Source organism: Rhopalosiphum padi, chromosome 3 (genome assembly GCF_020882245.1).
Source record: "Rhopalosiphum padi isolate XX-2018 chromosome 3, ASM2088224v1, whole genome shotgun sequence".
Lineage (NCBI taxonomy): Eukaryota > Metazoa > Arthropoda > Insecta > Hemiptera > Aphididae > Rhopalosiphum > Rhopalosiphum padi.
In genome coordinates, this window is record NC_083599.1 from 26,541,962 (window position 1) to 26,567,319 (window position 25,358).

Here is a 25,358-nt window from a genome sequence, read left to right on the forward strand (position 1 = left end):
ACTAAATAGTATATGTAAAAATGTTGATTAATTTATTCCTAATAAAACAATATTTACTGAATATTTTAGGGCCATTTCATGAACTAAATGCTAAGGAAATAAAAGAAATGGTGGATGATATGTGGAAAAACCTTTATAAATTAGCTAGAACTCTTCAAGACTATCCTGGATCAAAAAGAGTAGCAGAAATTGTACGTGGTAAAGTAGATAATTTTAAAAAGTATTTGCCCGTCTTGGAGACAATTTGTAATCCAGGTATTCACGATAGACATTGGACAGAGGTAAATCCATTAATATTTTATTGGTGTAAATGATATATGAAACAATAATAATTAAATACCTATGCATATTAGATTAGCAAAAGCGTTGGTGTAGACTTACATCCTAATGATTCATCAACTTTATCTCAAATGATTGAAATTGGTTTATTGAATTATATTGAAAAACTTGAAGAAATTAGTGTTATTGCATCTAGAGAATATTCTCTTGAACAAAATCTTCGAAAAATGAAAGAAGAATGGTTAACTATTGAGTTTGAATGTAACCCATACCGAGATAGTGGTGTTAGTATATTAACGGCGTTAGATGACATTCAAGTTATGTTAGATGATCATATACTGAAAGCTCAAACGATGCATGGATCAGTTTATATAAAACCTTTTGAAGAAGAAATGGATACATGGGAAAAAAAATTAATTTTGATGCAAGAAATTTTAGATTTATGGATTTCTGTAAGTACATAAAAAATATACTAATTAAAACAGATACTTAACATCAATTTTTATTTTATATTTTTGTTATGTTATTTATCAGCTTTTGGTACATTTGTTTACCAGTGATTATATAAAAAAAAGTATCAATTATAACTATTTAATCCTATTGTTATATATATAAAGTTAATAAATAAATATTTTTCTAATGTCATTGTGTGTTGCTAATTTCATCGTTTTCAGTTTAAAGGATATCTTGTGAATTAAATTTACATTAATAAGATGTATTTGTTTAAATTATAATAATAAAAAAATATATAAATTTATAATCTGCTTTTGGACCTGGCTATTTTATTTTGATATTTAAATATTTCTCACTGCGAATATTTATTGTTAATTTTTAATAAAGTTTATTCAAAGTAGATATGTTTTTACATTTAAAACCATTTAAAAATATATATAATATTATATTATTATATTTAGGTGCAAGGGATTTGGATGTATTTAGGTCCAATATTTAGTTCAGAAGATATAAATCGTCAGATGCCCGAAGAAGCTAGAAATTTTAGAGCTGTCGATGCAATTTGGCGTCAAATTATGATTAACACTGTTAAAAATCGTAGAGTTCTTGAAGCTACAAATTATCCAAATATGTTACAGTTACTAAAAAAGTGTAGTGTTATGTTTGAACAGATACAGAAAGGCTTGAACGAGTATTTGGAAAAAAAACGTCTTTTCTTTCCACGGTATGGCAGTATAACCTTAATTTTCGTAAAATTGTCGTGTTCAAATTCAATAAAAAATTACAGATTTTTCTTTTTATCAAACGACGAACTTCTTGAAATCTTGTCTGAAACCAAAGACCCACTTCGGGTACAACCGCATCTTAAAAAATGTTTCGAAGGCATAGATAAATTAAACTTTACAAAAAGCATAGAAATTGTGGGAATGATATCAGCTGACGGCGAAGTAGTAGCCTTTAATGGAATAATTTATCCTGCTGACGCTAAGGTATGTTGTAATACATATTTGATTTTTTTTTTTTTAAATACATTTTTAGAATTAAAATCTGTATTTAATTTTATATGACAGGGTTTGGTGGAAAAATGGTTAATTCAGGTTGAAATTTTAATGATGCAGTCAATAAGTGAAATTATTAACAATGCAGTAAAAGAATACGCAAATATTAAACGTAACGAATGGGTACTTAAGTGGCCGGGCATGGTAGTTCTATGTGCTGCAGCTATAAATTGGACTGCTGAAGTAGAAACCGCTGTAGAAAAAAAATTGCTTCCTGTAAGAGAAATTAAAAAAAAAAATAGAAACGTTAATAATTAAAGTTTTGGAATATTTTCAGGCCTATATACAAAAAATTAATAAGCAAATAGAAAATTTGGTTAACTTAGTGTGTGGCATATTAAGTAAAGGTGAAAGGGCGACGGTATGTGCTTTGATAGTTATAGACGTTCACGGTAATTAACTTAATATATTTATTATTTTTGCATATTAAATAGAAAATGTTTAATGTTTTAAGCTCGCGATGTTGTTAAAAATCTTACAACACTTGAAATAAGTAATACTCGAGATTTCAATTGGATTAGTCAACTTAGGTATTATAACAAGGACTCTAAAACTACTGTGTCAATGATAACCACTACTTTAGACTATGGTAATGAATATTTAGGGAATACACCAAGATTAGTAATTACTCCGCTGACAGATCGATGTTACAGGTAAAATAATAATTAAACATAAAAAGTTTTAATTTATTTGAAAATTAATTTTAATTAAAAGAACACTTATGAGCGCATTAAAATTACACCTCGGCGGTGCTCAAGAAGGTCCAGCTGGTACTGGGAAAACCGAAACTACAAAAGACTTAGCCAAAGCAATAGCCAAGCAATGTATCGTATTTAATTGTTCTAAAGGACTTGATTTTAAAGCTATGGGCAAAATTTTCATGGTTTGTATAAAACGTGTTATTATAATACTATTAATTTTAAAATGTGTGCATCACTTTACGTATTAGTATGTCTTACGATCTTATTAATAAAAAACAATAAATTAAATGATCAGAAAAATTCATTTTATTTTGTTATTTTGAATATTAGATTGAATTGAATTATTAGAAAATTAAAAGGCAAAAATATTATCCTGGACCTCGTGTAATCTTTTTAATCTTTTTTTGTTGTTTTCATTTTGAAGCAAGTTATGAGCTTTTTAAAGTTGTAAATTTGTATTATATATTATATTTATATTTAGTAACTATGTTCCTTATTATGAAACAGTTTTAGTGGTTTTACTAGCGTATGCATATATTTTTATAGAATAAAAAAGGCATATTGATTTTTGATTCAACCATTAATGGTGCTCATCGGGAGATAGGAAAGAAGGCATACAAAAAAATGCTTCTCTAGTTAAACAGTATATGTATATATAGTATATGGTTTATAATGATTAACAAATATTATGGATAAATGACAAAATATAATTTCAATATCTACGTTAAACAGGCTCCATCTTATTCTGAGCATTCAATATAATCTAAAAATATATTAAACTCACGGGATCAAATAATAATTTAATAAAAAACAGTTTCCTTGTACTCATGTTCCATATTATGACTATATTAATATAACACATATTTTACTGTCTATATTTTTATTGCACCTATTTTAAATAATTGTAAAATATTTGAAAATACTTTTCACTTTACTACTTGTAATCTTCATTTATCAGGGATTAGCACAATCTGGAGCATGGGCTTGTTTTGACGAATTCAATAGAATTGAACTTGAAGTATTGTCGGTTATTGTTCAGCAAGTGTATACTATACAAATGTCGGTAAAAGCTAAAAAGGAAAAATTTATATTTGAAGGCACCGAGTTAACATTAAATCCTACCTGTGCTATTTTTATAACTATGAATCCAGGGTAAGATTATATTCTTAACAAATAAAATTTTATATTATAAGTAACTTATTAATAAAATTAAAAATTATACAACTATAGATATGCTGGTAGGCAAGAACTACCCGATAACTTGAAAGTATTATTCCGTACAGTAGCTATGATGGTACCAGATTATACTATGATTGGAGAAATATCATTATATTCTATGGGTTTTAGTGATGCCAAAAGGTATGTTATAATTGTTTTAATTTTTGCATATAAAAATAATTTGAATAACTCTATAAAACAATTATATTACAGTTTGGCTGAAAAAATTATAGATATATATAAGTTGTGTTCAGAACAATTGTCATCTGAATCACATTATGATTACGGGATGAGGGCAGTAAAATCAGTATTAAGATGTGTAGAAAATTTAAAATTAATGTATCCCGATAAAAATGGAGAGGAAATTGTATTAAGAGCTATATACGATGTTAATATGCCAAAATTTTCATCAAAGGTTGTACACTATGAACAATTATTAACAAACATAAAAATTATATTATTTAATAATGTTTCTTATTAGGATATACCACTTTTTATTGGTATATGTGGAGATTTGTTCCCCGGTGTTAAAATATTAATGCTAGAAAGAGAAGAACTTATAAACAAAATAAACATTAATTTAGGAAAAAAGAATTTACAATGTACTCAATGGTTCATTGACAAAATATTACAAATATACGAAATGGTGTTGGTCAGACACGGGCTTATGACTGTTGGTGAACCATTATCTGGAAAAACTTGTGCCTATCAGGTATATATTATCGATAAATTTATTTTAATATAGTTATTGTAAATACTAAATAGTAAGTGTATCGTGTATCATTGTATCAAGTATTTTCGTCAGACTTATAATCACTTAAAACCTAACAGTAGTATATAAACGTACATTTCATATGATCAATGTAATAATATTTTAGTGTTTATTTAATGAATGGTAGGTTATTGACTAAGATATATTTTATGTTAGGTTAGGTAATAATAGTAGTTCTTCAGTCTTTAAATTTAAAGGTAGGTATACATAAATAAATACATTAATACACTAAAATATACTACACGATGATATTTTAAAAAAATATTTAAATTATTCTTAAATTATTTATATTATGGACTTCTTCATTAGGATCTATCATTGATATTGTCTTGTAAGGTAGTAATATTTTACAAAAATATGAAATATTATAATTTATATTATTACATAATACATATGATATATTTTTGTTAAAAATTAGTTTAAGCTGCCATATTATTTATAGAAAAATACATTTTAAACTGGCTTATTCTTTTTTTTAATTTAAATTTTTTTATAATATTATTTTATTATTTACGTTCAAATGCTCATTCAAGTTACACGTGTCATACATTATTTTACAGTTCGAATTTACGCCCATTAGAAACATGCGTTGCATTGTTGCTGGTGCGAATAAGAAACGATTAATGTCTATAAAAAATCTAAAAAATATAGAGTATATTATGTACAATACAATTATTTTTAATGTATTTTGTTATGTTATTATTTGATTGTGCATCCTTATTCATAGAATTGACCTTGTAGGTAGGTACTTTATATTATAGTCAAGTATTTCTCAAACTGGGGGTCGTGGATATATGACCGGCTGGCAGTGAAATATATAATATATTATATATACCTAACCTAATCTTGGTAGGCCGTAAAATAATTAATGATTTTGATAAAGGGGGCCTTGATAGTTTCACATTAAATTTAGGGAGGGGGGGCTCCATGACAAAAAAGTTTGAGAAGCACTGCTTTAGTCGACTACTCGAGTAAATTAATCGACGTGGTTAGGTTAGTTTAAGCATTATTGTAACTTCTTGCTATTTTTATGAGCTATTAACTTAAATCGGTTAACTAAATCGGTTATACAGTATACTCAATTGATTATTTTATTCTATTATGATAATAATTATAATATAAATTATTTATTATATTGGAAAATTTTTATTTTTCTAAGACCTAGCGATTATTAATTATTTCTTTAGATTTTGGCAGAATCGTTAAATGATTTACAACTCGACTGCAAAGTAATAATGAAAGAATTTAAAACCACGTGTAAAATTATCAATCCTAAAGCAATTACAATTGGTCAATTGTATGGATCATTTGATGTAGTTTCGCACGAATGGCATGATGGTAAATTTTATTAGACTAAATTATTAAAAATAAAACAATAATAAGATTTAATTTATTTTTTATTTTAGGAGTCATGGCAATCGTATTTCGAGAATTTGCAAACAGTGTATCGAATGATCGTAAATGGATTGTATTTGATGGACCTGTTGATTCAGTATGGATAGAAAATATGAATACGGTTTTGGACGATAACAAAAAGCTTTGTTTAATGTCTGGAGAAATTATTCAGGTTAATAAATTCTATCGAATATACCTACTTTATTTTATAATTTATGTTCAGGGTATCAATAAATAGATATTTACGTCATTTAAAAAAAAATGTATTTGTATAGATGAATAATAAAATGAACATGCTATTTGAACTTGCTGATCTAAAACAAGCTTCACCTGCCACGGTATCACGCTGTGGTATGATTTATATGGAACCAAAGCAGCTTAGTTGGAGATCTTTTTGGCTTTCGTACAAACAGACTATTTTTTCAAAAATTCTACCGGATCAACAAATAATGGTGAATGATTTAATCGAGTGGTTGGTACCTGCTATATTTGTTTTCATACAAAACCACTGTAGTTTATTTTTAGCTACTTCTGAAAATCATATGTTTAACGTAAGTAGTTAATTTTTTAATAATTAATTTAAATATGAACAATTTATTTTGTCTTTTATAGTCTTTTACAAGGTTAATGGATTGCTTAATTAAAGAAGAAACTGGAGTTGGATTTTCAACCGTATGGTTGGGATGCATAATAATTTTTAGTTTGATCTGGAGTCTTGGTTCTTTAATAAACGGTGATAGCCGAAATAAATTTGACACATTTTTACGGAAACTTCTTCTTGGAAATAATGATCAATATCAAAAACCAATTACTTTTAAGTTGACAAAAACTCACCTTTTTCCAGAAATAGGTACAGTTTATGACTATCTGTATGATAAAAAAAATAATGGATGTTGGGTCTTATGGTCTGAAAAAATAGATTTTAAAAGGATTTCACCAGATGCAAGGGTAAATACATTATTACTTATAGATATACATTTTTTTGTATTTTAATTATAATTTGAATTTTTAAAATAGTCAAATAAGTGACATTAACTTTATTCGTTGTATAGATAAATGATTTGATCATTGAAACTGAGAAAACAGCTAAGCAGCATTACTTTCTTCAAATATTATTAAAAAACGAAATTCCTTTACTGTTTGTTGGACCTACTGGTACTGGGAAATCAGTTATTGTGTTGGACTACTTAAAACATTTGCCAAAAGAAAAATATTTAGCAAATATTTTAAACTTCTCAGCACAAACTGTAGCTAACACAGTGCAAGATATCATAATTTCTAAATTGGACAAGTATTCAGCTATTGTAACTTTTATCAAAAAAATGTATTATATCATAAAATATTAATTTCATAGGCGAAGAAGAGGAGTTTTTGGGCCGTCTGTTGGTAAAAAATGTATGTTATTTATAGATGATTTAAGTATGCCATCACCTGAAAAATATGGTGCTCAACCACCAATAGAATTGTTAAGACAGTGGATTGATCATGGTCATTGGTATGATCTTCAAACTAAGTCAAGAATAGATATGCTTGATATGGTTAGATTTATTTTAATTTATTACAGTATTACTAATATTTATTCAAATATGATTTGTTCAATTTTTAGTTATTTATTGGTGTACTTCAACCTCCTGGTGGGGGTTCAAATCAAATTACCACTCGTTTTACTAGACATATGAATGCAATTGGTATTAATTCATTCAATCGAGAAACTATGTCTAAAATATTTTCTCAAATTATTAAATGGCATTTTGATAAAGGATTTTCTGAGCCTATCATATTACAAGGAAATGTATAAACTCGTAATATTTTATAACAAATATACATATTTTAACTAAAATTAATTTAGAATGTTGTAGAAGCAATACTATTTGTATACAAAGAAGTAGTCTCAACGTTCTTACCAACCCCTGCTAAATTTCACTATACTTTCAACCTACGAGATTTTACCAGAGTTATAAAAGGAATATTATTGTTGCCAGCATCTCAATGTAAAACCCCAGAAAAAATATTCCGACTGTGGGTTCATGAGACATGGCGTGTATTTGGTGATAGATTAGTCTATGACGACGACAGGAATAAATTATTTGAAATAATGAAAACAGCATCTTATAGTTGTTTGAGACAATCGATGGACGTTTATCTAAGTGATTTAATGCCAGTCGAAGAGAGCTTTTTAAATACTGATCATTTACGAAACCTATTTTATGGCAACTACATGGATCCAGATAGTAATAATAAAATTTATGACGAAGTTCATAGTGAAAAACAACTAATTCAACGAATGGATTATTATTTAAACGAATACAATACTATGTCTAAGAATCCATTGGCAATGGTTATGTTTAAATTTGCTATTGAACATGTATCTCGTATAAGTAGAGTCTTACAACAAGACAACGGTCATTTGTTATTAGTTGGAATAGGTGGCAGTGGAAGACAATCAGCTACAAAGTTGGCCACATTTATTGCCAATTATAAAATATTTCAAGTAGATATTATTATATTATAATCTATAAAATTATTCATTTAAATATAATAATTAATATGAACATTTTTGTCAGATTGAAATAAAAAGAAATTATGGTAAAAATGAGTGGAATGATGATATGAAAAAAATATTAAGATACGCTGGATGCGAAGGAAATCCAATTACTTTTTTTTTATCTGACAATCAAATTACAGATGAAAGTTTTGTAGAAGATATAAATATGTTACTCAATACTGGAGATATACCTAACCTTTATCAATCTGATGAACGAGTTGATATTTTAGATAAAGTAACCAATATTGCTCAAAGCCTTGTAAGTTGTATCAAGAAGATTTTTTTTAAATATTGAAATGGGTATGAAATCATTATTGCATTATTAAAATGTATAATCAATAATAATGTGATATATAGAATTTAATAAGATTTTTAATTTTTAAGCTTTCTATTCTTAGAAGTTCTATTTTATTTTTCTCATAAGGTTTGTTCAATATTCCGAAAAGTTCAATTTTTTTTTTGTAAGTTTTTGATTTTTTAGTATAATCTGTTTCCGATTAATGAAATTTTCTTTTATGATCTTAAATTTTGTATTATTTAATCGTAGGCATCCAATACTCTATGTTCGTTACTTAAATATTTAGAATTTTATTATTAAATAATAATTTATAGTTGGTATTTGTTTATTTTTTACAGGGGAAAAATGTAGAAACAACACCACTAGCACTATACAATTATTTTATAGAAAGAGTCATAGAAAACCTTCATCTTACTTTTGCTATGTCACCAATTGGTGATATGTTTAGAAACCGCTTGAGAATGTTTCCTTCGTTCATTAACTGCTGTACGATCGATTGGTATGATATACTTTAATGTACGTTGGTAGTGAAATTAAATACAGTCAATGCTAGCAATTGTGTTTACTAACTATAGGTTTACTGTTTGGCCTGAAGATGCTCTTGAAAAAGTTGCAGAATATTATTTAAAAGATATGTATATTCACAGTGACATTGCATCATCTTGTGTAATAGTTTGTAAAGAATTTCATTCGACAGCTAGAGATGCTTCTTCTAGGTAAATATTCTCATTTAAATGTTTTATCAATTTAAAATAAAAAACAAAATACAACTGCTATTTAAAACAATATTTAAGTCCTTGCGAGTATTAAAATTATATTATTTTGGAGTTATATAAATTAACTTAAAACTTCTCGATAAAAAATCGTTAAAAATATCATGACTATAAATCACAACATTAAATGTTAAGAATTTTAATTTCATTATTTTTATACTTCAATTCCTTTATAACTATTGTCTTTAAATATTACATTTAAGGTTTTATTCAGCGTTAAAGAGGCATAACTATGTTACACCAACTTCTTATTTAGAATTAACCAAAACATTTCAAAATCTACATAAAAAGAAGGTAGATCAAATTACAACTTTACGTAATAGATATGAAACTGGTTTAAAAAAATTAGACTTTGCTGCTGGCCAAGTATCTGTTATGCAGGATCAATTAACAGCTTTAAGGCCAAAACTTGTAGAAACTTCGTTGGCTACTGAAGCTCTAATGGTTAAAATTGAACAAGATACAGTAAAAGTCGAAGCCAAAAAAGAAGTACTATAACTATTTTTATGTATTACGATTTAAAATTACTATTAATAATATATTTTAGATAGTGGGTGCTGATGAAGCCCTTGCAAATGATGCTGCCGCAGCATCACAGGCTATCAAAGATGATTGTGAAAGTGATTTAGCTGAAGCCATACCGGCTCTTGAAGCAGCAGTTTCAGCTCTAAATACTCTTAAACCTGCTGATATTACCGTAGTTAAATCTATGAAAAATCCACCATATGGTGTTAAATTGGTCTTAGAAGCAGTTTGTGTCATGAAAGGAATCAAATCTGAACGTAAACCAGATCCAAGTGGCTCTGGTCGAATGATTGAAGATTTTTGGGGACCTTCGCAGAAACTTATTTCAGATACTAAATTTTTAGAAAGTTTAATAACATATGACAAAGATAATATAGATCCTGCAATTATGAAGCATATAAGAGAAAAGTAATTTATTAATTTTTTTTGCGTGCAAAAATAAACGCATATTTAATTTCCAGATATATTAATGATCCAGACTTCAATCCGATTAGTATTAAATCAGTTTCTAATGCATGTGAAGGCCTTTGTAAATGGATACGAGCGTTGGATGTTTATGATAAAGTAATTAAAATTGTTGGACCTAAAAAAGAAAAACTTCAGCAAGCGGAGACGGACTATGCTGTGCAAATGGAAAAACTTAACGAAAAAAGAGCTGAACTTTCTGGGGTATTGAGTAAGCTTCAAACACTGAGGGATGAACTTGCAGAAAAAACAAAAGAAAAAAAAGAATTGGAAGATAATATTGACTTGTGTTCTCAAAAACTAACCAGAGCTGAACAATTAATTAGTGGTCTTAGCGGAGAAAAATATAGATGGAGCCAAGCGGCTCTTGAATTGCAATCAACTCTAGATAACGCAATTGGTGATGTATTGTTATCGGCAGGCGTTGTTGCTTACCTTGGCGCATTTACTGTTGACTTTAGAAATGTTCGTATAACTATAAATGTGTACTTTGTATGTATTAGACATTAGAAATTTATATATTTGAAGTTTTCTCCCTTCTCAACATTGTCCAAAATGAAACAAACAAATTTTAAGTTAAAAAAGATTAATTTATTAGTAATTATTGGTTGGTGATCCAGTAGTACTTTAAGGTTCATGCGAAGTTATACTAGTTTCAGCTTATTCTGGCCATTGCTTCAAATTGTCGATTCCAAAAAACAACATACAATTACTTACAAAACCAGATAAATAACTTATAATTTGTCCAATTTAATTTCAACACAGTAGTTGGGGATTTATATGAAGTTGTCCCCTTCTTTAACTTTTAAGGTTATTTTGATTACCGCTTAACTCTGAAGAACTTATAAATTTTGAAAGATCCAGCCTAAAATTACTTATTAATTAAATTTAATATCTTAAAGTTTACTCCCGGTAAATGTTGAGTGAGTGGGCTATACATAAGTTTAGATTTTATTATTTAAAATATTTACATATAAAAATAAAATTATGTCCAGGCACTTATTGATAAATGGAACCAAAGGTGTTTGGAAATGAATATTCCGTGTTCGAAACAGTTTTCATTAATTCATACATTAGGAGAACCAATGCTAATTCGGGAATGGAATCTATATGGACTTCCAGCTGATAATTTTTCAGTTGAAAATGGAATCATTGTATTTAGTGGTACGAGATGGCCTCTAATGATTGATCCCCAAGGTCAAGCAAATAAATGGATAAAAACTATGGAAAATAAAAACAATATTTCTATAGTTAAACTATCAAATCCAAATTATATGACTTCCATACAATCAGCAATCGAACATGGTTTACCGATTCTTTTAGAAAATGTACAAGAAGACATCGATGCTACTCTCGGTATGATTACCAGTATACTAATTATTATATTAATTTTATGGCTTACGTCATATGTAAAATTAAAATTCTTTTAAAAAATGTATTAGAAATCTATTTATTTACTATATGTTGTTACTTTTTATAGACCAAGTACTACTCAGAAATATCTACAAACAAGATGGAATTGATTACTTAAGATTTGGCGATAATTTGTTGGAATATAATCACTCGTTTAGACTTTACATCACAACACGACTTCGAAATCCTCATTATTTACCAGACATTTCTGTTAAAGTAGGTTAATTTGTCAAAGATTTAGGCTAAGTAAAAAAAATCAACGATTAATGTTAGTAACTTTTACCTAATGGCTAATATTTTTAATATTTTGCATTAATTTCATTAAATTGATAAATGTATAAAATATGTCAATTACAATTCCAAAAAAGTGGGCAAATAGGTAATTGCTCTGTTGACAGTAAGAGTGTATCTCGTCGTGGCGTAATTGAATAAGTTACGAATACAATTGTATTACGCATTGGTTAAATTAGAACTGAATAAATAATATATAATTACATACGAAAAATGATTCTGAGCGGAGATTTGATTCTGGTATATCTAACTAATAATAATTATAAGATACATTTATATTGCCACTATATTCATTTATTTTAGGTTAGGTTTTTGATCAAAATATAGCATTTACCATATTATTAATGATTATATAGTATATTTTTATATCTTTTAGTATTATTGATCATTGTAGAATCGTGTGAATAAGTTCGTGGAATGTGATATAAATATGCAATAATAACGTAATCTAAATATTTTGAATATGTCATGGGGTAATCTCAGGCACCTCTTTCCCATTGGGCACTTTTGGCGATCGATGGGATATTTTAAGTTTCTAAGGTTCTTCATGTTTTAATTATAATAAAATAACAAATTGTCAATTGATCTTGTTAAAAAATAGTTTTGCGTAAAAATGTCCGTTTTTCCATAATTTTATTTTATTTTTATTTTTTCGAGGTCCAGCAATTTTATCAAAAAAGATATTGTATTTGAAAATCAAAGCATTTTTACTGGTTCAAAAAGCAATGACAAATACAAGAAAAAATATTAGAAATACACATCGTAATTAAATCTATATGTTCATCGTTCCGCTCTAAATATAAAATATATTCGTATTATGATTTTTTTTTTATATAAACAAAATTCATCCAACGCTTTAGAATAAGTATACAAATATTAGAATTAATATATATTTTAGTTTTAATAATATGATAAAACATAACTATATTTTTGAATTTTAAAAAATAATTATACTTGTATAATTTAGGTAACATTACTAAACTTTATGATCACGAAACAAGGACTGCAAGATCAATTGTTAGGAATTGTTGTAGCTAAAGAGCGACCTCAGTTAGAAGAAAAGAAAAATGAATTAATTGTTGAAAGTGCTAATAATAATAAACTACTTAAAGAAATTGAAGACAAGATATTATACGTTCTCTCTTCATCCGAGGGAAATATTTTGGAGGATGAATCAGCAATAAAAGTTTTATCTTCATCAAAAGTATTTTAAATCACTTTATTCGTTAAAAGTCTAAATTATATTGACTAACTATTTTTACAGTCACTATCAGCTGATATTGAATTGAAGCAAGAAATTGCTATTGTAACTGAAAAAGAAATTGATGTAGCTCGTGATGTTTATATTCCTGTATCTAGCCACTCTTCGGTTTTATTTTTCTGTATCACTGATCTAAATAATATCGATCCAATGTATCAATATTCATTATCTTGGTTTATTAACTTATATTATCAGGTAAATCATTGTTATAAATTATATTTAGTATATAAATTATAATAAATAATTATTGCTGTTATGTTTTGTGAAACAGTCAATCGTACAAAGTGAAAAATCGAATGACATTAACGAAAGAATAAATATATTGAATGATTTTTTCACTTATAACATTTACCGAAACATCTGTAGGTCTTTATTTCAAAAAGATAAATTAATTTTTTCATTTATTTTAACAATTGGAATTTTTCGGTCTAAGGTGATATGCTTAATAATACAGTTAAAACAATACAATTAAACGATACATTAATATGTATTTTCATTCTTAATAATATTATGTCACAGGGTCTACTAGACGATGAATTATTTACATTATTCCTTACTGAAGGAGCTGGGATAACTAATGAACATCCCAATCCAGCTTCTAAATGGTTAAGTGATAAATCATGGGCCGAAATTATTCAAGCATCTCAATTGCCAAGGTAAAAAATAAAATAGTGATACATTTGATTTGTATTTGTATTTTAAACTCAAATATTATAAAACAGTATTTAAATAGTACTTCGAATATTTTTATTTCTTAAAATATTTAAAATTTATTTAGAATTAAAATAAAAGTATTAAATATAAATTTATGCTTGATGAATAAAAAGAAAAATGAATATATAAATAAATAAAATCATAACATTAAACTATACATTTTAGATTAAATCAGTTCTACAAATCAATTATTGATTCAAATAATGAGTGGAACATATGGTATGATTCGAATAATCCACAAGACACACCTTTTCCAGAGCCTTTTGAAAATATCGATGGCATTGAAAAACTTGTAATTATAAAGTGTATTCGTTTCGATAAAGTGGTTCCAGCTATTCAAGTATATATTATATTATATTTTATTTATTTATTTATTAACTCTCTGGAAATTATTAAATTAACATCTTAAACAATATTTAGCAATATATTGTTCGTAATATGGGACAGAAATACGTCGAACCACCGTCATTTGACTTAGCGGACTCATATAAAGACTCAACATGTTGTAGTCCATTGATTTTTATATTGTCAACTGGAATGGATCCAATGTCAAGTTTGATTAAATTTTCTGAAGACAAAAAAATTAGTCCGACAGATTTAATAACCATATCACTTGGTCAAGGACAAGTAATATAAATGATAATTGAATTTGTTTATTTTAAAATGTATTATAATGGGAACATAACTTATGTATAGGGTCCAATAGCTGCTAACATGATCAAATCTGGAATAGAAAAAGGTAAATGGGTTGTATTACAAAACTGTCATTTGGCTGTTAGTTGGATGAAAGAGCTCGATCGCATTTGTGATGAAGATATTATACCTAGTCGTACACATCAATCGTTCCGTCTCTGGCTTACAAGTTATCCATCTGATGATTTCCCTGTATCTATACTACAGAATGGTAAATTAAATCTCAATGATCAAAATCAATAATTGTTACATACATTGAATTCAAAACTAGGAATTAAAATGATAAACGAAGCTCCGAAAAGTCTTGGTGAAAATTTATTGCGTTCATATACAACTAACCCCATTAATGATCCAGATTTCTACCTCAGTTGTAAGAACCATTTAGGTTTGGAAAAATTACTATTTTCACTATGTTTTTTCCACGGAATCATTCAAGAACGTCGAAAATTTGGATCACTTGGTTGGAATATTCCCTATCAATTTAACGACTTGGATTTTCAAATCAGCGTGATGCAGTTAACTGTATTATATAACTTACCTACATATCTTATTATATTAAATTATGACTAGTAATAATAGAAATAAATTGTATTTAGATGTTTTTAAACGATTATGATGAAATTCCATACGAAGCATTACTTTATTTAATTGGTGAATGTAATTACGGTGGTCGAGTGACTGACGATAAGGATAGACGTTTGTTGACATCTCTACTGTCAATTTTTTTCAACTCAAATGTTACTAATAACGATCCGTAAGTAAATATAATTTAATATAACTTTTTATTTTTATTTTCTGTAGTTCTTGGATTACATTTGCCATAATAATTTTTAATTAATTAATTAATTAAGTGACAATCAATTCAAAATTTTCATTTTGTGGGTTGTCTTAGTTAGAAAACTGAATCTATTTTGTACATTAAAGAGGTCAAAATTAAAAATTCCTAGTAATTTTTTTATTATATAATCGGAGATAAACCAATAACAAATTATGGAAAAATGGGGATTTTTAAGCAAATCCAATATTATTATTAAAATAATTGTTTTGTAACACTGGTTGACAAAATTTGGACAATTATAGCTCAGAATCTATGAGTTATTGAATTCAAATATGTATAACAAAATCCACTACACTCCCAATCTACTATACTATATAGATTTCACTCGACACCTAATGTACAACGACGCGGTACACATTTGTCTAGGAAATGGTATTTTGCGCCAGTTTTATTACTTGTAATTTGCGCCACTAATAGGTAAATTTAAGTACGTATATATTTTGCGTCACATCTACAAATTAACTTTGGTAATTTTCGCCACGTCAGAAAAAGAAATAAAATATATAATCTTAAATCTGCGCCACACTTTTAACTTCAATTGTTGGATACCAACCGATATCGCATCGGCTCTGCTGTCTCAAAAGGTTAAATAAAGTATACGTATACTAGTATGACTGATTTATATAAATTTTTTTAATAACCGAAATTTTACTTATTTTATACTAGTTTTAATAATTTTAACTATTAAAATTAACTTGATTGATCAATAATTGGAAAAATATATATTTAAAAGTGGCGTAAACTGCAATTTTTAAAGGTAAAAGATAGCGCAAATTACATAACGCCCTTTTATTTAGTTTTATGTGGCACAAAATACCAAAATTAATTTTTAGATGTGCACAAATTACATAAATATATATTTTTGGGGCAGTTGTTTTTGTAACAATTTACATACGCCCACTTGTCTATCTTTTAAAAAATATATTTCTTAATTTTTAATGTTTACCGTATAATTATGTATTAGATATACATTTTCGGAGAGTGGGCTGTTTTATATACCCAAAGACACTTCCCTTAATGGGTGTTTAGAATATATTAAATCTTTACCTATAAATCCACAACCGGAAGTATTTGGACTCCACCAAAATGCTGATATAACAAAAAATAACTATGAAACTAATTCGGTAAGTTAATTTTTTTTTTTTTTTATATTTGTTCATTTTTTATAACAATAACATTTGTATAGTTCCTGTATGGTACCATTTTAACTCAATCTCAAATCATTGTGGGAGGTGGCGATGAAGATGGAGATGCAAAAACGACAGAGCTAGCTTGTAACATTGCAAAAAATATACCAGATTTATTTAACATAACTGAAGCAACAAAAAAATATCCAATAAAGTATGAACAATCGATGAATACTGTTCTACAACAGGTATTTAATTTGTTTATTTTAAAAATACATACTATTATTCCATTATACTCTACTCATATTATAATATATAATTATTATTTCTATATCATAAAATATTTGAGTTACTAGGAAATAAAATTAATAAAATGTTGTAATTTTATACTTTATAGGTATAGTATTATATTAGTCAAAATAAAACCTATATTTTGAAGTGAATAAAAAACTACAAATTAGTGTTATTGGTCATCGTAACGAGTTTTGTATTTTTGTGTACGTTATGTATGACGTGTTAAGTACCTACTACCACTTATATTAGATATATCTAGGGCCGGGAATGTAATGCCCTATAAAACCCTTAAAAAAATGCTTTTATACTCTAAAAATTCTAAATAATGCATTAAAAAATTCAAGTAAATTGTTTTTATATTTAATAAATTTAGAAGGTATACATTTTAAATGATATTTGATTAAATTAATTAATGAAAATAACTTGCAATGAACGATATCGTCAGATGTCAGTATTGATTATATTGCTCTGACAGATTATTAAATAGATTAATATATTATAGTAATTCTAAATATTCTTTGCCACCTCGTAAATTTAAGTTCTTTTACGATATGAGATACGAGTAGGTACCTACTTTATTGTTTTTATACAAAAATATACATACCTATATAAATTTATATAAAACTCGCGTTACCGTATAAAATCTTAAAATAAAATTTAAAGTTTTATTTTTGGACCCAAAAACTCCAATAATGTCCTATAAAATTAAGAAAATGACAATAAAATCAAAAAATACAAAATAAATTTTCTTATTCTCATTCAAAAGTACGTGTTACGGATTTGTGACCAGGCGAATATCGTACAGCAACCTCTGAAAACAATTGAAAGTGCATCGAAATCCCAGCCCTAGTTATATTATATATACTGAGGTTAATTTAATTAATTAATTAATTATATTTTAATACACGGCATACGATATTCTACAAATTTATAAATAAGTACATTTTATTATATTTTTTATAATTTGTTGTTTGGCACCTATCTAGTAGGTTCATACTACGCCATGGTAGTAGTTCAAATAAGACGCTATCTTTAATTATTAAGTTTAAACAAGAAATTTATTAGAAATATTAATAAATAAAGCGAAGAAAAATAAATTAGAAAAGTATTTGTATTTAAAATTTAAATAGGTCCTATATTTGTTAATATATATATTTATGTTTTTGAACTTGGTACCTATGGATATATTTTTTTCTAACTGATTTTTTTAAACGATTTTGGGTAACGCTAAATTGGGGGAAATACGTTTGGGCGCATTTACCCAAAACAGAGCACTATAGGGCGTAAATCCATAACACATTTGGGCGTAATATTTCCCTTTATAATAGTACGTTTGGGCGCATTTATTTCTTTGTATATATTAACATATTTTACTAAATCTGAGCCGATTAGCGTACACAGAAGACACCGCGAGGAGGTTGGCTCAATAGTCTTCCAAAAATATTTAAAAACTTTTTTTAAAAAACCTAATTTAATTTTTTTTTTTAATTTTTTTAACGATTGAGTACTTATTAGATTAGATTACACAAGACTTTCAATTACTAGTTGCAATACTTATTGCGCCCAAACGTGTTAACAATTTTCAGGTAAATTATTTATACTGCGCCCAAACGGGTCATCCCCGCTAAATTAAGAGTGAGCTCTGGCTCCAGCATTCCAAGGGGCGTAGACCGTTTGAGCGAATCGACCCAAAATATAGTCCGTAAGGTTTAGTCAACTAAAACTACCGTTTGGGCGAGAATTATTCAATTAAAAATACCGTTTGAGCGGTATGAAAATGATTATAATATACACTCAACAATTAATTAAACAAAATCATATAAAATATGAATAATTAATAATAATAAGTCAAAAATCATATAAAGTATAAGGAATCTACAGCCAAAAATCATATAACACATACATAATTAATAATAAGTCAACAATTATAAATAAAATTACATATAATATAATTATTATTATATAGGTACAGTTTAAAGTAATTTATTAGCCTGATATTTTAAACCTAAATGTTTTATGTATTCTAATTGGCTAATGTTCTCTCTTTCATATTTAATCCATGTTTCTTGCACAAACTCTTTTTTTTTTTTATAGTTTCTTTTCGTTGAGCACTACACATAGCACACTACAGTGTTATTATGTACAACTTGGACAGCGTGTCTGAATCGTAATCTTATTTTCGATAATAGTGATTAATAACGATTAGCAATATTGCAATAATATGTAATATTAGTGAGTATCGTGTTTTAATGAATGGAAATCTTAATTTTAGATGTACTAATAAAAAATTTCCTGCAAGTGTTCTTGTTAATAAATTAAATAAAATAATAAAAGTAACCAATTCCCATAATCATGAAGAGTATAATAATCGAACAATGACGAGAGAAATAATCAGAAGTATTGTTAAACATAGTGCAGAAAACGATTTGTATATAAAACCAAACAAATTAATAACAAATAAATTTAAGTTTGAAACAGACAGTCCTAAGCCTGTTAAAGTGAGAAAGAAAATGTGTGCGTAAACGAGTTCGGACAATATAGTGATTTTTGTCACAGGTAGCCAAAATATATGTGCGCAATCGAGTTGTGTATTTTTGCGTAAACGAGATGTAAAAAAGGTAAATGTGCGCAAACGAGTTGTAGCCAAAAGTATATATAAATGATTTGTAATTCTCCTTGAAGTGGACAATATCGAATAACGTTATACAAGATATCGACTTTTTTTTTTAAATGCATAAATACAAAACCTACTTTGAATTTTCTTTAAAGTCTTTTTAAATGTATGTATTGTATTATTTGTATTTCCATTTAATACAAATTATAAGAATATTTTTACAAGATATTAATATTTTATACAATGATTCTTTATAATTACAAATCTACACAAGTTGATAATACATTTACCATATTCTACATAGGAATTGATACGTTTCAACAAATTATTGTCAGTTATAAAAAAATCATTAGAGGAAGTGCAAAAAGCTATTAAAGGTATAGTTGTTATGTCTTCTGATTTAGAAGAATTACATACAAGTCTAGTCATTGGACGAGTACCGGCAAATTGGATTAATTATTCATACCCGTCTTTGAAACCATTAGGTGGTTATGTAGCAGATTTATTACAAAGGTGATGCATTTTATTTATTGTATTTTTGAATAGTTATAAATAAATTTACAATTATGATTATATAGACTAAAATTCTTACAAGACTGGCTAGATAATGGCATCCCAGAAGTATTTTGGCTTTCTGGTTTTTATTTTACACAGTCTTTCTTATCGGGTGTGTTACAAAATTTTTCACGTAAAAACAAAATACCTATAAATAAACTTGGATTTGAGTTTGATGTAACTATATGTGAATCAAAAATTGAATTGGTGAACAATCCTGAATGGGAAGTCTATTATCGGGTAAGAATACAATTTTTAATAGTATGTACTTTGTATATTTGATAGATGATCACACATTGAAAATTTTTAATTCATATTTTTATGTATCATTTTTTGTTTGTATAATACAACCTTTATATAAATATATATAAGTATATTTAAGTGTTAAAAAAAGAAAACATGTTTCATACAACCTTAAACACCTGTTTCGGGGAAGCACTTTCTCCCCATTAGAAACATATGGGCGTAGTCGCGTAGACTGTTTGGGAATATCGACCCAAAATATGGCCGGTTTGGGCGAATAAGTATGAAAATTCTTATAATATACACTCAACAATTAATTAAACAAAATAATATAAAATAAACAGAATTAATAATGAATCCTATTTAAAAAAAAATATTAGTATAGATATTAGTAATATTATTATGTAGGTAGGTAGTAACTTACAGTCAAGAAATAATAAATAAAATTACATATAATATAATTAGTACAATAGTACCTACATTTTAAAGTAGTCTATTGGCTTTGTATGAAAATGCTTATAATATTATATACTCAACAATTAATTAAACAAAATCATGTCTGAATCGTAATCTTGTTTTCAATAATAGCGATTAATAATGATTAGCAACGATATCATCCGTATCTGTCACCAGGTTTTTACCTCGTATAGGTAAAAACAATTTCACTCGCCGAAACGGTACAAATGATAGTCGCCCAAACGGACTATTATTTTTTTGGTAAAAACTATTACTTTCGCCAAAACGACCACCGCCCCATTATACATATATTATGAACTTATAATCTCATGAACGTTCGTCGTAAAAAGGTAAACGTGTATACAATACGGCTAGTTTCATTCAGTGTCAATAATGATTAATGATGATACTCGACATAGTTGCAAATAATGTCTTCACTATATATCAGGCCGTATAGATTGTAAGTAGGTACCGAATTATCCATACGACGCGCAGACCACCGTACACATGGGTCACAATGAATATAATGTGAATAATAAAATACAAATAATGGTTATAATAAAAGGAAAATTATGTCCTTAACTGATACGGCGACGGCAGGACAGCTGACACTCGAACTTCGGCGTAGCGACAACGAAAGGGGAGGTCAATGCTCTCGCCGCTATATGAACAACCGCGAACACTGGTTGATGACGCGAAGGCGAAAGTATCACGATGAGTCGCAACCACTGAACCACTCTCGGCGGAAGTACGCGGACTGACAGAGAACTCGGAGAAGACAAAATACGTGAACGGACTCCACCACTCCACGCGAACTCTCGGACGGAGATATTCGTGTAAACCAATGTAATTGGCGCGGGAAACGAGCCGAACAAACAACGCGCGATTACTATGAGCTTGCGTGGAACGCGCGTGCGCAGTGGCGTACCAACGGCATGGAAAAGTGCACCTACGCCAGGAGACGCAAATTTTGAAGAGGCGCGAAATTCTGCTTTGAAAGTTATGTTTTTTATTCTACCTTAAAAATCGACGTTATTTTCATTATACATTTTGAAATGTACATGATTTTGTCTATTTATACACACTATAGGTACGTGTGAATCTAATGACGAAATATTATGAAAATGGCATAAGGAAAATTCCAAATTGTCCAATCGTTGTACTATTAATTATTGTTATTAACGCGTACATTGCGAACATTTTTCGTTTTTCAAAGGGTGATTTTTTTCTAAGATTGCCAAGGGCGCTAACGAGTATTCCTATACACTACTGCGCGCGCGTGCGAACAACGAGCAACCCACATGCACTGCAAATAACACGAGTAACGACACGACACGTCACAAGACAAACGATTGAGCCTTTTAAACGACGGAACGTCGACTGCGAAAAAAAAACAATATAGACGCAAACACTACCGCAGCGACGCTTTAAAAGCGAGTGCGCGACGCAATGGTAGACGGACGCAGACGGTCTTTTGACACGTATCGTATGGTGTGTACCGAACGCGACGATATATGATATATCTGATATCGTGGACTGATTGACGTATACGTGATTGATTGACCGGTGCGATGACGACGCAAAAGACGGCCGGACACCTATCGGAACGGCAGCGCATTATGGTTTGGTGAAAGGGTCGAATAATGTTCGCAGACAAAAGCTCGTGCACAAACACTCGTTTTGTTGCCGGGAATAGAGGGAGATGCCTAAATTGTACTTATGAAATGGACACTCAAAATAAGGTCGTCGTTCAAAACCGCACACTTTTATACCTTAATCCCGCATATTTTCCCCAAATCAAACCTTTCAGTACCGCACACGTTGATGTATATTAATAACAACGTATACATTTATCTGAAATAACATTATATCGTTTAGTACCGCACACCAGTTAATCATATTTAATCAAGATCATAAAATCATAAAAATAAAATTTTCGGGATTATACAGAAAAATCAGTTCCATTCCAGTATAAAAAAAAAATTACAATGACGAAAATTCACAATCTGGATTATGGTTACAACTTATTTTTGGTTCGCCTTATTTACCATTAGCGTCATCCATCACATTTGATTCCTAAGGCGTTCTTCGCGTTATGGCTACTTTTCCAGATGAAAAACAATTTCATGATTTTGCTGTTTTGAACTAACGACCTTTTAAATTTCCTTTTTTAATAATGGAATATATTTATGCGTTATTGAACGGTGTAAAATAAGCTGTTATGAACGGCAAGTGTGCGGTTATGACGTCAGATCGCCGCTATGGAATGTGGTGTAAACACTGTAAACATGGGTGTTCATGAATATTTTCATTTTTTTTTGTATCATACAAGTAATTCTTTCACTTTTTTTTTATCCGTGTGATGTAAATTTGGCATGTGAATAGATAATTATTTCACGCGGAAATTGAGTTATATTATTACATTTATCTAATATACATATGCCTACACTATTTAAGTTAATTTAAATTATCATCTTTTTGGTCTTATTCTACATTTTTAACAGACCAAAAATCCTGATTATAAATAGTAAGTTTATACAATTCTTATATATTCTGTAAGGCTGTATTGCTTGTATTAAGTGATTAAGTGAACATTACATATTTAATTATTTATAGTTCATAGAGATTATTCAACATAACAACATCTTTATTCTTTATTGCACTTTGCAACAATACTCACAATAGAATACCAAATATATTATATACGCAATTACATGTTACACACCTACTTATTTACTATTACAATCGAGTCATATTATTCGTTTTATTTATTTAACACTAATAACTTTAAATTATTATACCTATATATGACTATATGGATGATAATAAAATGTTAGTCTTGATTTAAATATACGAGTACAAACAGTTGATTTTCTTTTGTATTGTAAATACAACATATAACAATTTTATGACTATAATGCATCATGGTCGATTAATTTAGTTTTATAATGATATATTATTAGTTTCAGTTTATATTTTATACTTTATAACAACCTGTTATATTTTTCATGCTCTCGTTAATATTGTATTAATAAAGGACAAATTGGATATTGAAGAATTCAGCGTTTTTGTAAAGGTAAACACACACACATCACAATATTTTACTTAACCTACTATTGTCTATTAATAAGTAATTTTATAAAAAAAATTGTTTGAAAATGCAAAATGCAAATGTTTAAATTGTAAAAAAATGAATATACCTATGCAAATGCTATATAATTACCTTATATACGCACATATTGGAGATCCACCCATTTGGTCATTTCTTATACACCTACCGACCTACCTATTATGTTCCACGTTTTCAGCTGTATACTTTTTTAATATAATATACATAATGTATTGTGTGCCAAATATATTGCGATAAAAATTTAGAAACTGATTTATATCCATAATTTAAAATTAATATTTTGAATTATTAACTGTAACAATTAAACTCTGTAGTTTTCTAATCGTCTGGAAAATTATATTGCTGCATTAACAGCTATAATATTTAATTTATGCTTAATATTTACAGGGTTTATTTTTAGAAGGAGCTAGATGGGATCGAGAATTACAAATATTAAATGAGTCCTATCCAAGAATTCTTTTCGACACTCTTCCAATAATTTGTTTCAAACCAGGAATTAAAGTACAGTATACTCATAATACTCATATATTCATATATATACAATATAACACAATACGAGAATCCTACGAGTTGGTTTTCAATTTTCAAATTGGTTCCCGAGGGATCCAATTAAACCAAATTTACTTTAATGAACTTTTATTTTAATAATATAATAACTATGTTAAAAATTACTTTTTCAATTATATTATAAATTATAATATTATATTTAACCAACAACAGTTTTCTCCAAATTATATACAGACTTATGCATATTATCTAGAGATTAGAATTCAAGGTAGTTGAATAATATGTTTGTGTTGCAAGTACATTTATTTATAAGTATAACACTAAATCAATAAGCTATACCTATATACATATATATGTATTGTCATATTTGTCAATAATAATAACAATAAACTAAGTATATAATAATAGTCTTAACTCAATATCAAAGAAGTCGATGTTAAACTAAAAATAAAATTAACGTGGTAACCTTACGAATTTTAAACTTGAAATTATATAATCATTCAATTTTTCTTATATTTTTTTTAACCAATTAACTATTCCTATTTTTGTCTTAAACTGTACTTCTTAAATATATACAATCTGTAATAATTTATACAATAGGTAATATAGATGATAAATTACAAGACTGGACTTGATTGAAGGGGGTGTCCAATAACACTACTTCACAATTCTAGACTGTTTTGCTTATATTTCTTTTTGTATGTTATTGTTGTATTTTTTTTTTTTCATATATAAGTTTA

General features: G+C 27.8%; 1 protein-coding gene across 1 annotated transcript in view; it reads left to right on the top strand.

Moving 5' to 3' along the window:
• LOC132927695 (dynein axonemal heavy chain 3-like) overlaps positions 1-25,358 on the top strand; it is a 31,458-nt gene that overhangs the window by 1,889 nt on the left and 4,211 nt on the right. Inside the window, exons 8-50 of the mRNA XM_060992284.1 lie at positions 70-281; positions 354-731; positions 1,194-1,456; positions 1,520-1,721; positions 1,803-2,006; positions 2,068-2,182; positions 2,245-2,443; positions 2,505-2,673; positions 3,450-3,643; positions 3,722-3,850; positions 3,923-4,124; positions 4,191-4,421; positions 5,669-5,819; positions 5,888-6,048; positions 6,152-6,427; positions 6,489-6,824; positions 6,929-7,167; positions 7,231-7,414; positions 7,483-7,668; positions 7,726-8,367; positions 8,441-8,680; positions 9,058-9,218; positions 9,295-9,435; positions 9,696-9,981; positions 10,040-10,425; positions 10,479-10,947; positions 11,478-11,838; positions 11,963-12,111; positions 13,154-13,390; positions 13,451-13,642; positions 13,719-13,880; positions 13,967-14,103; positions 14,327-14,501; positions 14,582-14,788; positions 14,858-15,065; positions 15,126-15,376; positions 15,451-15,608; positions 16,657-16,816; positions 16,879-17,067; positions 20,032-20,240; positions 20,306-20,522; positions 24,019-24,057; positions 24,499-24,612. Of these exons, the coding sequence (XP_060848267.1) occupies positions 70-281; positions 354-731; positions 1,194-1,456; positions 1,520-1,721; positions 1,803-2,006; positions 2,068-2,182; positions 2,245-2,443; positions 2,505-2,673; positions 3,450-3,643; positions 3,722-3,850; positions 3,923-4,124; positions 4,191-4,421; positions 5,669-5,819; positions 5,888-6,048; positions 6,152-6,427; positions 6,489-6,824; positions 6,929-7,167; positions 7,231-7,414; positions 7,483-7,668; positions 7,726-8,367; positions 8,441-8,680; positions 9,058-9,218; positions 9,295-9,435; positions 9,696-9,981; positions 10,040-10,425; positions 10,479-10,947; positions 11,478-11,838; positions 11,963-12,111; positions 13,154-13,390; positions 13,451-13,642; positions 13,719-13,880; positions 13,967-14,103; positions 14,327-14,501; positions 14,582-14,788; positions 14,858-15,065; positions 15,126-15,376; positions 15,451-15,608; positions 16,657-16,816; positions 16,879-17,067; positions 20,032-20,240; positions 20,306-20,522; positions 24,019-24,057; positions 24,499-24,612 (9,521 nt within the window). The remainder of the gene's footprint in view (positions 1-69; positions 282-353; positions 732-1,193; positions 1,457-1,519; positions 1,722-1,802; positions 2,007-2,067; positions 2,183-2,244; positions 2,444-2,504; positions 2,674-3,449; positions 3,644-3,721; positions 3,851-3,922; positions 4,125-4,190; positions 4,422-5,668; positions 5,820-5,887; positions 6,049-6,151; positions 6,428-6,488; positions 6,825-6,928; positions 7,168-7,230; positions 7,415-7,482; positions 7,669-7,725; positions 8,368-8,440; positions 8,681-9,057; positions 9,219-9,294; positions 9,436-9,695; positions 9,982-10,039; positions 10,426-10,478; positions 10,948-11,477; positions 11,839-11,962; positions 12,112-13,153; positions 13,391-13,450; positions 13,643-13,718; positions 13,881-13,966; positions 14,104-14,326; positions 14,502-14,581; positions 14,789-14,857; positions 15,066-15,125; positions 15,377-15,450; positions 15,609-16,656; positions 16,817-16,878; positions 17,068-20,031; positions 20,241-20,305; positions 20,523-24,018; positions 24,058-24,498; positions 24,613-25,358) is intronic.